This window comes from Diplotaxodon limnothrissa, linkage group LG11, assembly GCF_057381915.1.
Source record: "Diplotaxodon limnothrissa isolate DT_005_m linkage group LG11, D_limnothrissa_male_GT1.1, whole genome shotgun sequence".
Lineage (NCBI taxonomy): Eukaryota > Metazoa > Chordata > Actinopteri > Cichliformes > Cichlidae > Diplotaxodon > Diplotaxodon limnothrissa.
Genome location: NC_140606.1, coordinates 38,028,105 through 38,044,837, shown reverse-complemented (window position 1 = coordinate 38,044,837; position 16,733 = coordinate 38,028,105). Strand labels below are relative to the sequence as shown.

General features: G+C 42.2%; 1 protein-coding gene and 1 pseudogene across 1 annotated transcript in view; one reads left to right on the top strand and one right to left on the bottom strand.

The window, feature by feature from the left end:
* The window catches only part of LOC146623556 (uncharacterized), a 32,817-nt gene extending 24,790 nt beyond the window's left edge, over window positions 1-8,027 (top strand). The window contains exons 31-33 of the mRNA XM_085364952.1: window positions 7,073-7,116; window positions 7,270-7,537; window positions 8,023-8,027. Of these exons, the coding sequence (XP_085221078.1) occupies window positions 7,073-7,116; window positions 7,270-7,537; window positions 8,023-8,027 (317 nt within the window). The remainder of the gene's footprint in view (window positions 1-7,072; window positions 7,117-7,269; window positions 7,538-8,022) is intronic.
* Window positions 8,028-10,569: 2,542 nt separating this feature from the next.
* Window positions 10,570-13,304, bottom strand: LOC146623555 (protocadherin-1-like; annotated as a pseudogene).
* Window positions 13,305-16,733: the final 3,429 nt, after the last annotated feature.

Here is a 16,733-nt window from a genome sequence, read left to right as displayed (position 1 = left end):
TTAAAATTGAGAGGTGGGCAACGATGCCAGGGGTGGGGTGTACACCCTGATGGTACTTTGGACTCCGTGTATCGTGCCCACCCCCAAGATCCTATATGTATGTGTAATGAGAGTGTGAGTAATGTGAATGTCTAAGTTGTGGGATAAAATTGAGGCAGAGGCAGCCAGAAGGGGACGGGGGGGGGGGGGGGGGGGGGGGGTAGCCTCCTCTGCACCCTGGTGACATACCCCTACTCCAAGGCCCTGCATGTGTGGGTGGTTGTGGTGGAGCGGGAAGAGGGAGGCAGCTGGAGATGGGGAGGGTAGGAAGGGAGGGGCAAGTGACCCCTCCCTGGGGCCAGCTCCCCCGCTGACCCCAGTAGGCACCCCCATACTCCGCGACCCGCCAGGGAAAGGGGGCCCAGGCCCATCCAGACCGGGCCCAGTGCAGCAGCGCCGCCCGGCCCCACAGAGCCCGGGACAGTCCACCCAACCCCACCACAGAGAAAACTGCACCCACCCCACCATCCACTCATCTTCCAGACTACATAAGACAATAAACACCCAGGCTGAGATCTTCCTCCACCTCTCCTGTATCTCCCCCTCCTGCAGAGGCAGCTCCTGAGGAGAGGAAAGCTCCTGCAAGATGTGACAATCTCCCCCACCAGTTGAAGAGCCCCCCAGGTGGCTCGATGCACCGGCGGCACCCTGCTCCAGGGCTGGGCCCCCATGCACCCACCCGCCCACAACCCCGGCAACACACCAACCAGGACCCAAGCCCCCGAGGCCCGGTCCGGGTCCCAGCCCAGAGACGGAGCGCCCCCAGAACCTCACGCCCATCCCGGACCCACCCAGGGGCAGCCAGGCTACCAGGTCAGTAACCCACGTCCGTCAGCACAGACCCTCCCCTAGCCCCGCTGCACGCAGCCGCGAGGAAACAGTCACCGGAGAGCCAACAGAGCCCCTAACCGGACATGACCGCTACCCCGGGTTGAGCCCCCCAAGGAAGATGCCTCCGGGGAACCCCCCGACGCCCTAAGCCTGTCCCTACCCCCACACCAATCACAACAGTGAAGGCGGGACCAAACTATGACCCCCCACCCCCACTAGGTGATGGAGCTGATCAAAGGAGCCCAGAGCAATTGATCTGATGTGGTGGCAGAGGCTGTATCAAGACTAATGTAATCTAATAGATAATTTCTATATTGGTTAGAATTAAGATTATTTTTATTTTTCCAGTTCATGAGGACTGTTTTCTTGGCTATGCATAGGGCAGTGAAAACCATATGGGCGATATTCTTTTCTGAAGTGACATTATCTAAGCTGCCCAACAAACACACTAAGGGGGAAGTTGGAATGTTACATTTCAGACACTTCGATAAGTCTTCACATATCTCGCGCCAAAACTTCTGAACTGGTGGACAGAACCAAAGAGCGTGGATATAATTGTCCGGTGAATTGGTTTGGCAGTGTGAGCAGTTGTTGGTAGACGTAAAGCCCATCTTGAACATCCGATGACCTGTATAGTGCACTCTATGTAATATTTTGTATTGAATTAATTGAAGACTGGGATTTCTAATTAGATGAAAGGTTTTTAAGCAAATCTGAGACCAGAAGTTTAGGTCTAAGTTAACTGATAAATCCGCTTCCCATTTTGCAATAGGAAGTGATATTGATTCATCTGTTTTAGAAAGCATTCTGTATATTTTGGATAGTAATTTGGGGGGTTTAAGAGTAAGAAATTGAACCACACTTGGTGGTGTTTGTAGTTCAACTTGACCCGGTTTAAATTTCTTTTTTACTATGGATTTAATTTGTTGATATTCTAAAAATCTTTTCTTGTTGATCCCATATTGTGTAACTAGTCCGTCAAATGAAATAAATTCTGTTCCTTCTAGTATATGTTCTAAATATTTGATTCCTTTATCACTCCAATCTGAAAAGTTTATCATATTATTGTTTTGTAATATGTCAGGGTTGTTCCAGATAGGTGTACGTTTGCATGGGATTAATGAAGACGCCGTCAATTTTAGAAACTCCCACCATGCTGTCAGAGAAGAGCTGATGTTGATGCTTTTAAAGCATTCATGTCGTTGGATGTTTGAGCTGATAAATGGTAGGTCTGAGATCTCTAGATTATTGCAGAGTGCTTGTTCTACATCTAGCCAAGGTTCATCTAAGAGGGTGTGTTTTAGCCATCCTGAGATAAACTGAAGCCTGTTGGCTAAGAAGTAGTGCTGAAAGTTAGGCAGTTCTAGTCCCCCTTTATCCTTGGTCTTTTGTAGTGTTTTTAAGCTTATACGTGGGGGTTTATTTTTCCAAAGGAATTTGGACATACATGAATCTAGAGATCTGAACCAATCTTGTGGCGGTTTAGTTGGGATCATTGAGAATAAATAATTTATTTTTGGTAAGACCATCATTTTTATAGCGGCAACCCTTCCCATGAGTGATATGGGTAGACATTTCCATCTAGCCAGATCATCTTCTACCTTCTTTAAAAGTGGGATATGGTTTAATTTAGTTAGATCTGCAAGCTTGGGAGAAACATTAATACCTAAATATTTTATATTTCCCGATTGCAGTGGTGTAGAAGAGGAATTATGGAAGGAGCAATTAATCGGTAGGACTGTAGATTTTGACCAGTTAATTGAGTAATCTGATATTCTTGCAAAAGAGTTTATCAATTCAATCACCCCAGAGATATTGGTTTGTGAATTTTGGAGAAAGAGTAACACATCATCCGCATAAAGGCTGATTTTATGTTCCACGTTCTTGCATTTTATGCCCTTAATTACTGAATTCTGTCTAATTGCTGCTGCTAGTGGTTCAATAAAAATTGCAAACAGTGAAGGGGAGAGTGGGCATCCCTGCCTGGTGCCCCTCAAGAGACAGAAGCTGGAGGATGTCTGGTCATTTGTTCTGACACAAGCTGTTGGGGAATTATATAATATTTTTAACCAGTTTATGAAAGAGGATCCAAAACCAAATTTGTGTAAAGTTGCAAATAGAAATTTCCAGTTAACTCTGTCAAATGCTTTTTCTGCGTCTAAAGAGAATATTGTAGTTTCTAGGTTTTTACTGTATGAGTAGTCTATCAAATTAAGTAATCTACGTGTATTTGTTGATGAGTGCCTACCTTTTATGAAACCAGTTTGGTCAGGATGAATTAAGAGGGGGGTTATTTTCTCCAGTCTCTTTGAGAGAGCTTTGCAGATTATTTTAAGGTCTACATTTATAAGGGATATTGGACGATAGCTTGAGGGATATACAGGGTCTTTGCCTGGTTTTAGCAGGAGATTAATGTTTGCAGAATTCATATTTGATGGAAGTCTGCCCTTTTCTTTAATTTCCAACAACGTTCTGTAGAAAACTGGTGCTAGAATCGACCAGAATTCTTTGTAGAATTCTGCAGGAAAGCCGTCTGGACCTGGAGCCTTATTATTGGGCATACTTATCAGGGCTTCCTGGAGTTCACCTGGTGTCAGTGGTGAATCCAGTGCCATTGCTTGAGTGTCCAATAATTTTGGAAGAGTTATGTTGTCCAAAAACTGATCAATTTCTTTTTTAGATGGGTTTATTTGTGGTGAATACAACGTTTTATAGAAATCCCTGAAAATGTTGTTTATTTGTATCGGTTCATATAATGTGTTCCCAGATGAATCTTGAACAGCACATATAGTTGTTTTTTCTTTCTTTATTTTTAGCTGGTTTGCTAGAAATTGACCGGATTTATTACCATGTTCATAATTTTGTAGGCGTAGTCTTTGTACTAAGAATTTTGTTTTTTTATCAATTATCTCATTTAATTCTAGTTTTGTTTTGCGTATTTTGTTCAATGTTTCCTGATCTTGGTGGGACGCGTAGGCTTCTTCTAGTGATTTGATGTTTTTTTCTAATTCCTGAATATTTTTGTTTTCTTTTTTCTTTTTATGTGATGAGAAAGAAATTATTTTACCTCTCATCACAGCTTTCCCTGCTTCCCATAGAACAGAAGCTGATGTTTCGGGAATGTCATTATAGTCCAAATATGAAGTCCACTCTTTTTTAAAATATTTAATAAAGTCTTCATCTTTAAGTAGTGATATATTAAATCTCCAGTTTTTTCTTGGCGTAGTATTATTCTTGTGCATTAGTGTTAAAGATACAGGACCATGATCGCTGACAGCTATAGGGTGAATCTCAGTGTCTGAAATGTCGTTCAGCAGTGAGCTGCTGACCAAAAAATAATCCAGACGAGAGTAGGAGTGATGGACATGTGAGAAAAAAGTATATTCCTTACTGGTGGGGTGAAGGGAGCGCCATGCATCGCAAAGACCAAAGTCGCTCATATACTGTTTGATTATATTTGTGGACTGCCAATTACGCTCAGTTCCCGCTGTATTGAGCCTATCCATGTCTTCATTTAGTCCAAGGTTGAGGTCACCTCCAAGAACAAGTGTGCCATCTAAGTGTTCAGAGAGTGCACTGAAAAAACCGTGAAAGAATGAGGGATCATCAACATTTGGACCATATACACTTGCAATACATAGCTTTTTATCAAGTATAGATAGTTTAATGATTAAGAATCTGCCCTCTGGATCTATAACTGTATCGAGTACTGTGAAATTAATATTTTTATGTATTAAAATTGCTACTCCCCTTTGTCTAGAATTATAACAAGCTGAGAACACATTAGGAAACTCAGGTGTTTTAAGTTCATTCGAACCTCTAAGAGGTCTGTGGGTCTCTTGTAATAGGACAACATCTGCCTGTAGTTTTTTGAGTTGGTTAAATATTTTTAACCTCTTTTCTCTGGAGCCAGCTCCATTTATATTCCATGTAATGAACCTCAGTGTACCCATAGATGTTTGTGTATAACTAGGGATGTATGCTGTGTGCGTCGCTTAGACAGGTGGAGAGAATACGTCACTTGTTCATAAATAAAGAGAAGGAGAGAGAGAAAAAATGTGTGGCGAGATGCTCCCTGAGTCTGACTTTGTGTATGCATAGTTACTAATATGAGTAGGCTTGGCTTAAGTGTGTGTGTATCTTATATGACTGTGTGCGCTGTCTGACTGATGTAAATGTGCTGCCGTTGAGCGCATGGTGCGTATGTGTCGAAATAAAGGATGTTTGTGGATGAGTGTCGAAGCAGGTGATCGAGGCAGTGAAAGGAATAAAGAAAGAAACCAAGGACAGGGGTGAGCAGCATAAAACCAAGAGGGGGAAAAGAGAGGAGGAAAAAAAAAAGAAGAAAAAACGAGAAGAAAAAAAAAACAGAAACAAAACGTAAACATTCCAATTAAATCACTGACGGAGAGTGACGGTGTTAATTCTGCTATGAAATCACACTTTAAGATGCGATTTGATACTGGTAAGTTAAACAGATGTTAATGCAAGTTAGTGTGAGTGGATAGGGAAATGGTGTAGCTGATTCTTATCTGGTGTGAGGTTAATACAGCCACGGAGTGATGTTGGGGTCGCGGTGGAGCTGTCCGTCCACGTACAGCCGGTCCACAGCGATGACAGCGCGGGAGCCCTTCTGGATGAAGCCGCGTCGGATTGGGAAGAGGACCCTGCGTCGTTCCAAGATCTCTTTGGGGAACTGGTCGTTCACGCTGAAGTCCGTTCCTTTTAATTCCCTGCCGCGGCTTTTCACATGTTGCTTTTGTTTGAAGTGGCCGAATTTGGCCACGATAGGACGTGGTCTCCCGGCCGTAGCCCGAATGGGGCCGAGGCGATGTACCCGATCGAAGACGATGTTCTTCACAGTGTCCTCCGGCAGCTTCAGGTGGGTTTTGATGAAGCTTTTTACCGTGGTCTCCGCGTCCTCTCCAGCGGCTTCTGGAATACCAGAAAATACCAGATTATCACGCATGCTACGAGCTTGTAGATCGATAACTGTTTCTTTTATTTTTTTATTTTCTCTATTGAGCTGGGTAACATTATCTGTGAGACATTTCACCGACTCCCTTAGCGTGGCATTTTCAGCAGCAAGCGTTTCCACCTGCTGCTGGCTGTACTCCAGGGATTCTCGCAATGTTTTTAGATGTTAAAGAATTCAACAGAACTTGTGGTAAAATGCCAAATATAGAACTGTACCACATAGTGCCATTTTCTGTATGAAGCTGCTGGCTCTGTGGACATGAGGACGATCAGTTTGAGATATTCTCAGATATCTATTGTTTGCAGCACTGAACTGGTGTCCCTGACTTGACTGAAGACAGGTGGGATAGAGTTTTATCCTTAATGGGGACGATGTTCAGGAAACTGGAAGTGTCAGCAGGTGTTCTAAGGAGCTCTGAAAGAAAAGCGTCTGGACGTCTTTCAGTTTCCAGATTTTAAGCCCTATGGGAGTGTCCCCAAGAGGGTCGGGGACCCCCTATTGATCCTCTGCCTAATCACATGAGCAGTACTAGAAAAATTACCATTCCTGGTGCAACTCTGTAAGCCTTAGTCTTCTGCAAGAACAACACATTTCACAGCTGTCTGTGGCTGTTTTATCATGTCATCAATACTTGCATGCAATGTGGCAGCTGTTGGAGAGATGTGATATAAAACTCTACAGAAAGATCCACAGTAAACACTGGAGTGGAGTTTGAATCTGAGGCTGAAGAAGATGAGGAGCAAGACGGTGCACTGAAGTGCTCACACTGTGTACACTTCTCTGTCTCACTCACCTTCCTGTGAACTCATCAAAATCATGCAGAGCAACAAAATCTGCAACCTGGGGCAGTCCTTATTAAGGGTTACTTACTGTGGACCACATCTCAGACTGTTCATATTTAATATCGCTGGTGCTGGGATTCTTATATTTACATAACACAAAACTAAGAATCAGCTGGACAGGAAATGTTTGAAAGGCTGCCTGAATCATTAAGAAGGGTCTGATGTGATCAGCACCTGGATGTGAGCTGATTGTCAGCAAAGTTTCCTTCACTTTGTCTGGAGTCAGTCTTGGCTGTTGGATCATAGAAAGTGATGGATTCAGGATTTGCTGATTGGGCATTTTGTGACAGAGAAAAGTTGTTTCATTTATTATGTATCATGTATTTATTTTATTACAAAACTTTACAAGTAAAGATAATCTCATTTTTATGTCCTTTCTCAGAGGAAAACACTGTGGACAAACATCTGTCTGCACAGATGCAGAAAGTAAGTAGAACCAAATGATTCTGTCCTCACACCACAGCTTCACTTAATTCATTACTTATACCTGTTATTAAAAATGATCACGTGTGATGGTTTTGTTTACTTATCAGTTATCCTCTAAGAAGGTTATTATTAAATCACTTTGTTTGTTCCCAGGTGTTAACAGTCCAATCAGACAGAGAGCGGATTATGGAAATATTAGAACACGTGGAAAAGAAGGACCTTAAAAAGTTCAAGTGGCTTTTGGTGGAGCTCAAACCCATCCCAAAGAGCGAACTGGAGGATGCCAACATCTGTGACCTGGTGGATCTGATGTTCGGGGCCTACACCCAACATACTGTGGAGGTGACCAAGGAGGTTTTTAGGAAAATGAACAGGAATGATCTGGTGCAGAAGTTGTCAGACACGAGCTCGAGATCCAAAGGTGAGAAACTAAATGGTGTAATTTATTCCATTAATGTTTTACTGTCAAAACTTTATATATGCACTGTTCTTAAAAACACGCATTTATTTTAAAGTCAGTACATGACTGTAGTATGAACTCAGAGTGATGAGACTTCAGTTTGAAACATGGAGGGTTTGTAATCTAGGAGCAGATTTGAGATTAAACTTTAAAATTCTACCACGAGTTTGAATAAAATGATGAAAGGAAATCAGTGAATGATCAGTGCAACTGTTAAATGTACAGACTGAATGTCTGATGTTACAGTACTGCAAATACTTAATGATTTCAAAAGTAATATCTTTATATATATTCTTAATCAGTCACCATCTGGTGTGAGCGCACTTTACTTATAAAAATTGGTTTGTTTTTAAAGGAAGTACATACAGACGGGTAGTTTGTTAGAAGCTTCTTCCTGGTTCTCCTGGATTCTGTCCTCTTTATTCAGTCTCTTCCTGTGTTCTCAGACTGACATCAACGTGATGCTGAGATCAGGTCTGTGGGTCTGACCATCTGCTGCAGGACTCTTTATGTCTCTGACTCTCTGTTCGGGCTCGCTGTCCTGCTGCAGGATAGATGCGTCACTCTTAGTCCTGGCGATGGATCAGAATCTGTACTTTAACATTCGTGAGATTCTAAACCTCAAACTCCAAAGTTGCAGCTGTGAACCTGCACAGAGCCTCCATGATGTTTCCCTTTTACCTGCACACACCTGATCCAGACAGCGAGCAAAGCAACATCTGTGTGAATCTACACAGCATGGCTTTGATTTGGTGCTTGCTGCATGAACTGATCAACTCTGATAAATTATTATATTTTCACTGGTGACATGGGGCTAAAAATATGATCAGATTTATCCACATGTTTTCTTTATTAATGTGACAATGTTGGTATCTGTGGCTGTGTGGACGATGAGAGGAAATGTAAAAAGAAATGAATTTGTTTTAGTGGTTTTGTTTGTTTTTTGTTACTCATATGTAGAATGACTGCATCCTGAAGCACGGAGAGATGATTTTACAGTGAGTTCCTATATCTTCTGTCATAGCAGCACATTCAGTTTTTTCTAGCAGTACAGTGTGTGACAGACTTTACAGAGTTCCTGTTGTGCTTTTCTTCGTTCATATTCTTCATACTTCATATAAATATTGTTGTTTGATGCTCATATTGAACATGATCTTTTCCCCTCTTCTTGTGGTCGTTGCTCCGTCTGGAGGAGAAAAGTTTCAGGACCAACTGGGTGAAGGTTTGACGTTACTGAGGATTACAACACGTCTGTTTGTCATATTTTAATCAATGAGAATTTTTTAATTGGATAAACATTTGAGAATTTGTTACTGTCATGTATTTGTTTGTTTTGTTTTTTTTGCTTTTTTACTAATTATTTTCAAAATATTCTTTTATCTGATATAAAGAACTTTAAACCAATCACTGCCTTGTTTGTCAAAGCTGCTGTACAAATAGCTACAACAGTGATGTCTGTTTACTGTAAGACGGTCATTTTAAAATGTTTTCTTAATTTTAAAAACTAGAATAATCACCTCTGAAGAGCTGTTCAGTCTTTATTGTCTCCGGGGGAAATTTGGCTTCCAGCATCTTTCACAAAAAGAGAAACAACAACAAACAAAGACACATAAGATTCTATTATGAACGATGCAGATGGATCGGTGCTGTGACTGCAGCGATCCAGAGGCTATATTGTCTATCGTAGTGAAGAGAGAGCTGAGCTTTACGGGCGATCGTGGCTCAAGTGTTTGCAGTTCGTCTTGTAATCGGAAGGTTGCCGGTTCGAGCCCCGGCTCTGACTGTCTCGGTCATTTTGTCCTTTGGGCAAGACACTTCACCCGTTGCCTACTGGTGGTGGTCAGAGGGCCCAGTGGTGCCAGTGTCCGGCAGCCTCGCCTCTGCCAGGGCAGCTGTGGCTACAATGTAGCTGCCATCACAAACAGAACCCCGAACAGCCCTGACCCGCTACAATATGCATTGAAACAACAATGTTTAAGAAGCACTTATTTAATCATTAACAAAGTTAAACACAGTGAAGGTGTTAGGTCATTGTAGAGTAAAAGTATATATTCATCTACGATGAAAATGCTCACATGAAGTACATGAAAACAATGCAGTGAGTTACATTTCACCCCCAAAATGGAGAAGTATCATATTTCATTTTCCACGTATTCCTGGTCAAAAGTAGATTCCTACATTACCAAGAATGCGGCTCAACCAGACAGATGGATGAATGATTTCATGTACATGATATTGAATATGTCAAAAACAAGATTAGAAAGAAAAATCAGCTTATATAGCGTACAGGACAGAACTGGAAGACTCTAAAAGTTGTTTGAAATCAGTGAATGAAGGTGTCACGATGAGCTGTGTGGCTGGAAGTGGAATAACATTAGTTTGTTTTTAGCCTGATCTTAGTTTTTGAGAAAAATTAGATCCACATATGAGGACATTCGCTTTAAATTTTGATAGAACAGTGGCAGTATAACATCCTCGTATGTGGATATCAGGCCCTTTTTTATCAGGCAAAATTTTGTATTTTGGCCTAGACGGCCCAAAATGGGATGTCCACATTTAACCTCCTAGGAGGGCAGGCCCTAGGAGGTTAAACCCTATTGGAGTATCCCCCACAAGAGGGGGATACTCCAATAGGGTTTAAATGTTGGACTCTCCAACATTTGACTCTAAAACTGAAAAAGCTTCTCGGATGAGAGTGAAATCTCTTCAAGCAACATCTGGACTTCTCTTCAAGTCCAGATGCTTTTCTTTCCAAGCTCCTTAGACTATAATGACTGAGAATCTTCACAGAAACAGGAGGGAGACACAGCTGGGGACAATGCAGGCATGACGAGGCACGGGGAAGCAACACAGAAAACCCTAATCAAAGACTACGAATATAACAAGAAGATCACAAATCATAATAACCAGAACTAACAGTTCATAACATAAAGCACTGGCTCCGTGACCCAGAGACATGACAGATTGATTGTAAAATATATTTTCAAACCACTCTAGTTGGAATCCTCTTTGGCCGTATTAGAAACTATAGAGCTGAATGTCTGAATCACATGAGCAATACCTGCGAGGCTGCCGTACAGGATATTGTTATGCCGAACAAGAGCAGAGCTCCCTAATAGATCTCCGGCAACATCCTTTTCCAAAGGGGTGGAGAGGCTCTCTGTGACCAGCGTCTCAATGAGGGAGATGTTGGACTCGGTACCGTTGATAAAAATGTGGACCAGTGCAGTGGTGCAGAGAGGAGGTCTGCCTTTATCACAGACTCTCACTACCAGCCGATGTAGCCCACTGTGCTTGCCGGTCACTTCCTGTGCCAGTGTGATCTGCCCATTGTAGGGAGATATTTGAAACAGACCATGTGGATTTCCACCTACACTGAAATAGTCCAGCTCAGCATTGAGCCCAGTGTCAGAGTCCTCAGCCTTCACTGCCTCCACATACGTGCCTGCTGGGGTGAAATATGATAGGTATGTGTAGGAGGAGTTGTCTGGTTTGGTGACATATGGAGCGTTATCATTCTCATCTAAGACACTGATGACCACACTCACGTAGGAGGATCAAGGTGGGTCACCTCCATCCACGGCCTTTAGGTGGAACGTGTAGAAACGTTCCTTCTCACGGTCAAAGGAGATTCTAGACAAGATGATTCCTGTGCCATTTTGGATGAAAAAAATGCCATTTTCCGGTTCCACAAACAGTCTTAGGTGGGAATTTTCATCCTTATCAGCATCTGAGACAGCAACTGCACCAACACGACTGGGTGGAGGCATGTTCTCTGCGGCAGTAAAGCTGTAGCCTTTGAGTATAAACACAGGGTCATTGTCATTTTGATCTTGAACATTTACAATTATTGTGGCAGTGCCGGTTTTACTAGGAACACCCATGTCTGCTGCTGCCACACAGAACACATAACGGTCCATCTCTTCCCGATCCAGCACGGTTCTCACACGAACCTCCCCGGTGTTGGCATCAACTTCAAAGAGCCTTTTGACAAAACGATCAATGATGCTATAGACAAGCTGTCCATTTATGCCAGAATCTGGATCTGTTGCCACAAGATCCAGTAATTTTTGTCCTCTGTAGTTGTTTTCTGGAAAGTCCACCTCAATCGTTGCAGGGGAAAAGTTCGGTGCATTATCATTTACGTCTGTAACTTGGACATTGAGGGAGAGAGTGCTGGACAGAGCTGGGCTTCCAGAATCCGCCGCAACAATTTCAATACTGTAATTTTTAACGCTCTCATAATCCAGCAGGGTCGTTGTCTGCAGGAAGTATTTGCCCTTCTGATCACTCGCGGGCTGGAGCTGAAATGGAACATCACTATCAACTGCGCACGTTACCACAGCATTTTCCCCTTCATCCCAGTCTGACACCTGGACCAGTGCCACTGGTGTACCAACAGGCAGGTCCTCAGAAATCTTAGTCACACCATCCTGGTATTTTACTAAGCCTATACCTTGGATGTTAAGGGTCGGTGCATTGTCATTTTGATCTGTGACATTTATGGTCACCAGAACTTTGGAACTCTTCATCCTGGAACTGGGGTCACGATCTCTGGCCACCACAAACAACTTGAGGATGCTTTCTTCCTCTCGATCCACAAGGCCTTTCACATAGATGATGCCTGTCACACTGTCAATGCGCAGAAGCCTTTGAACAGTCTCTGATACTTGATGAAGGCTGTAGTCCATCTCTCCAATGGCAATGTTTGCATGACTGGCTCTGACCTACAAGGGAGAAAAACATGGGCACTTCATTCAGCCTCACATTGTCCAAGACAAGAACAAAAACCACAAAATTTGCAGGAACCCAGTTTGGAGTTGCATGGCTAGAAGAGAAAAATAACCTACTTAATATTTCTGGAGGTACAAGCAGTCAGCAAAATATTTCACTGGATGTTAGAAGGCCTTTCTGTCTACACAGCTACTTTTATTCTTTTTAATTGCATTCAGTCCGTGCAATTCAAAGAGTGAGTGTTGACTGACAGCATTTGTGCAACGATCATCTGGGATTTACAGTGATGTTTTTTTTTAAATGTCATTTAACCTTTAAAACTGGGATGGAGCTCAGGAGAGTTTGCAAAGAAGTGCCTAAAAACACTCCAAAATTAGCACTAAATTACTTGTAATTGTTAAAATAATACAAGTACTAAAATAATAGGAAATAAAAGAATAATAAAATTATAATAAAAAAAATATCTGCCAGTGGGATACAATTATGTACGCCTTGTTTTTTCTTTTAAGCAAAACAACCAAACTTAAGTTATTTGGGCCATGGACATACTGTAGAAATCATTTGACATCATTTATTGATGAATTATTAGCACCAATGTTTTTAAATGAAGTTATTTGTGGACGTGGCACTGCTGCAAGGAACATTTGACACTTGGTAGCTGGATTCAGAGAACATATGGTGCATATGTGATTCAGTCCCTTGATCAAACAGATTGTTTTATTAGTTTATATAAAATGATAATTCTAAATGATCCTGTGTTTGGACTGACCTGCAGCACAGACTGTCCCAGCGGGCTGTTTTCTAAGAGTTCGGCCTCGTAGTGACTTCTGTCAAACTCTGGAGCATTGTCCTGCTGGTGACTCACAGTGACTGACCTGCTCGACCTCAGCAGCTTCCCACGATCTACTCTGATGTTCAGGTGAGTGGGTGAAGAGCTGCAAGACACCAGGATGGTGGCTAGAAACAGCAGAACTTTGCACCTAAGCACCGTCATGTCTCTGCCAGACAGCACTGAAAGAGACAGGAAACAGGTTAAGACTCGTGTTCTGTATTCAGTTCACACAGTGCCAATTAAGACTGTTGCTGTTGCTGGGACAGCATTCTCAAACTCGCAGCCCGGGAGCCACTTGCGGCCCACCCTCACCTCTACTTGTGGCCCGTATATTGACGTTAAGAAATATAATGCAATTTACTTTTTGTTAGTGCATTACGTTTGTTGTTATGTGCACTGTTGAAATAAGTTCTTTTAAAAGTAAAGAATGATTTTATAAAAAGGCAATATGAGCAGAGGAAATAGTTTTGACTAGCAATTAGAAACTAATGTGTACACTTATGTCTGCATTTTTATTTTGTTAAATAAGAACAAAATCATAGCAGAAGTGCTGCCAGATGCCTGGCCAGAAAGAGAGGAGTAATGTGTTGTTTGTAGTTCAATGAAAGGCTTCAGTTAGTTAAGAGCGAGAAAGAAATGTTCACATTTGCATTTTTGTCTTTTTATACAATAATTTTAATTTTTAAAAAAGAATCAAAACACTACGTTTTCATAAATATTTGTGGGTATTTTCTTGTTCTTTGTTTTTGTACTTTGAAAGTCCAAACTTTAGTTGGTCCTGATTTGTGCTACACAAGCACATGTAATGTACAAACAGGTCTTTCAGTGCCCCCTACTGCCAAATATTCGTAAAAGCAGAGTGAGACAAAGGCTCGCACGAACTTGTTTGGTGTCTACAAACCGTTAACAGAGAGGCAGTATATGAGGCTGAGGCACAAAGAACACTTCTGGCAGAGGGTTTTGGAAAAAGGGAGTCACAAAAGAGACCATTTCGTTATTTATATGTTACGAGATCCGTTGACTACGGAGTGGTGCGAACATTCACGCCGAGAATCGTAGTTTTTCTTTTCCGCACAAAGATGCAACAACTTCCACACTCACACATCAGGGCAAACAGACAGTAACAGTCCAACAAGTGAAGTTCACCATGAAACAATCAGATGTCCCTAAACGTCAAAACCTTAAAATTATATATTAGGCTATTATTATTATTATTATTATTATTATTATTATAAACGGACTATGCGAATATCATCTGTTCACAGCCATTTAGTGACAAAATGAGTTCATTAAAAGAAAAACTGCAGGCGCATTCAATTCCTTCACTGCAGTATCTGTGTGTTGCTTATTCTGGTTTAGAATTTGGCGCCGTTGTTAGCGGTTTTCAATATTTAGCAGGCTGTGTATTTCTATCATACACTGCAACATGGGCTGTGAAATGCTCTTTTTTTCTGGGAATCTCTAAAGTGCTGCAAGAACCACCGACAGGCCTACTGCATCTATGAGAAGCACCGTTGACTTTCTGCTCTGCTGAATGTTGCAATTAAACTCACCCGTTTCTGATCAGTCCCTTTAAACTCGGAGCTTTGAGATCATGGACAAGTTTACAAGCTCGCTCAGAGCTGAAGCCAAAGAAGTCTGGGGTCCACTGCTCTGAAGGAGGGGCAACCTGGGCTTTTTTTTATGCCTCCTTTCTTTTGCTGGCGTCAGCAAGGAGTATTAGGGCCATATTAAGAAAAAATGCATTGAAATGTGGAATTATCCTTGTTGTTTCACGACAAACTGCCACTCCGTCGTACCCTGTACAAAATGCCTTATTTAGACGAGTTAGTGAAACTAATTCACAAGACGTTTTATGCACAAGGATGTAACCATCGATAACCTTGCACCTGTCCATTATTAGACATTTGATTTTGTGTAAATCCACTCTTCTGAGTTTGTGTGTGTTTGCGTCTGATCTTTTCAACGTTTGAATATGTTTGTGTGCTAAACAGGAATAATTTCCTTCCTTGTAGTAAAACGAATTCTGATGTATGCTTTCACTCAGTCAGCGGTTGTCTTGAAACAACAACGGTAATCTCCACTATTTCAACTTAATCTTGAAATTTTCGACATTAAATGATCACTGATAAATATATTTTTAATGTGGTCCTAATACTCCCTCGTAAATATGATTACATGTGGTTGTGAGACAAAAAAAAGTGCTCTTTTGCAAAATTAAGTTGAAAGTATCATTGTACTGAGGTCTGGAAAGTGCAGTTCAATCAAAAAATAATCAAGCAGATTGAGCCTCTTTAATAGACTGATTCACTCTTTGTAGTGTCCAAATACTAAAAAATCATTTGGAACAAAGGAAATAACTTGGCTCATTTTGTGAGCCACATTTCTAATGTAGACGTGTACAGAGTGTAAGCATTAAAAGACCATAAATGATACAGCAACATTCATGTAAAACAAATGTAAAGGTTGGAGGAAGTGGAAAGAAAGGCTCTTGGCTCTTTCAAAGGAAGAGTACCCAGCCACTGGTACAGATATGTGGACGACACCTGCGTCAAAATCAAGACACAGGAAGTGGAATCCTTCACTGCGCACATTAACGCTGTGGATAAGAACATCGGGTTCACCAGGGAAGACACAAAGGACAACTGTTTGCCTTTCCTGGACTGCGCTGTGCACATTGAAGGGAACGGCAAACTCAACATTGAAGTTTACCGGAAGCCCACACACACGGACCAGTACCTCCTCTTTGACTCCCATCACCCTCTGAAACACAAGCTTGGAGTAATCAGGACCCTACACCACCGGGCAGAACATGTTCCCTCTAAGCCTGAAGGAAAAAAGAAGGAACACACACATGTAAAGGAAGCACTCAAAACGTGCGGCTATCCTAAATGGGCGTTCTTAAAGTCAGCAAAGAGGCACAGAAAAGAAGACCAGACACCAGCGAGGGAGGATAAGAAGGACAGACGCAACAACATTGTCATCCCCTATGCAGCCGGTGTATCAGAGAAACTCAGGAGAGTTTTCTCCAAGCATGACATCCCAGTGTATTTCAGACCCAGCAACACGCTCAGAGAGAAACTGGTTCACCCGAAAGACAAAACGCCAAAACACAGACTTAACAATGTGGTGTATGCTGTACAGTGCAGCGAGGAATGCTCAGACCTCTACATTGGAGAGACCAAACAGCCACTTCACAAGCGCATGGCACAACACAGAAGAGCCACCTCCACAGGACAAGACTCAGCAGTCCATCTGCATCTTAAGGATAAAGGACACTCTTTCGAGGATGCCAATGTTCACATTTTGGACAGAGAGGACAGATGGTTTGAAAGAGGAGTGAAAGAAGCATCTATGTCCACTGTGAGCGACCATCTTTGAACAGAGGCGGGGTTTACGACACCAACTCTCTGCCATCTATAATCCAGTTTTGAGATCCCTCCCAGACGCCTTAACGCCCACTCACATCCTGGGCCATCTGACCTCAGGAATTCGCATGATAAGGTGGGGCCAGGTTTCACAATGAACTCACCCGAAACTCTGGCTGATTGGGACCCACACCCAGTTTCACACCTTGGCTCAGGCGATTAG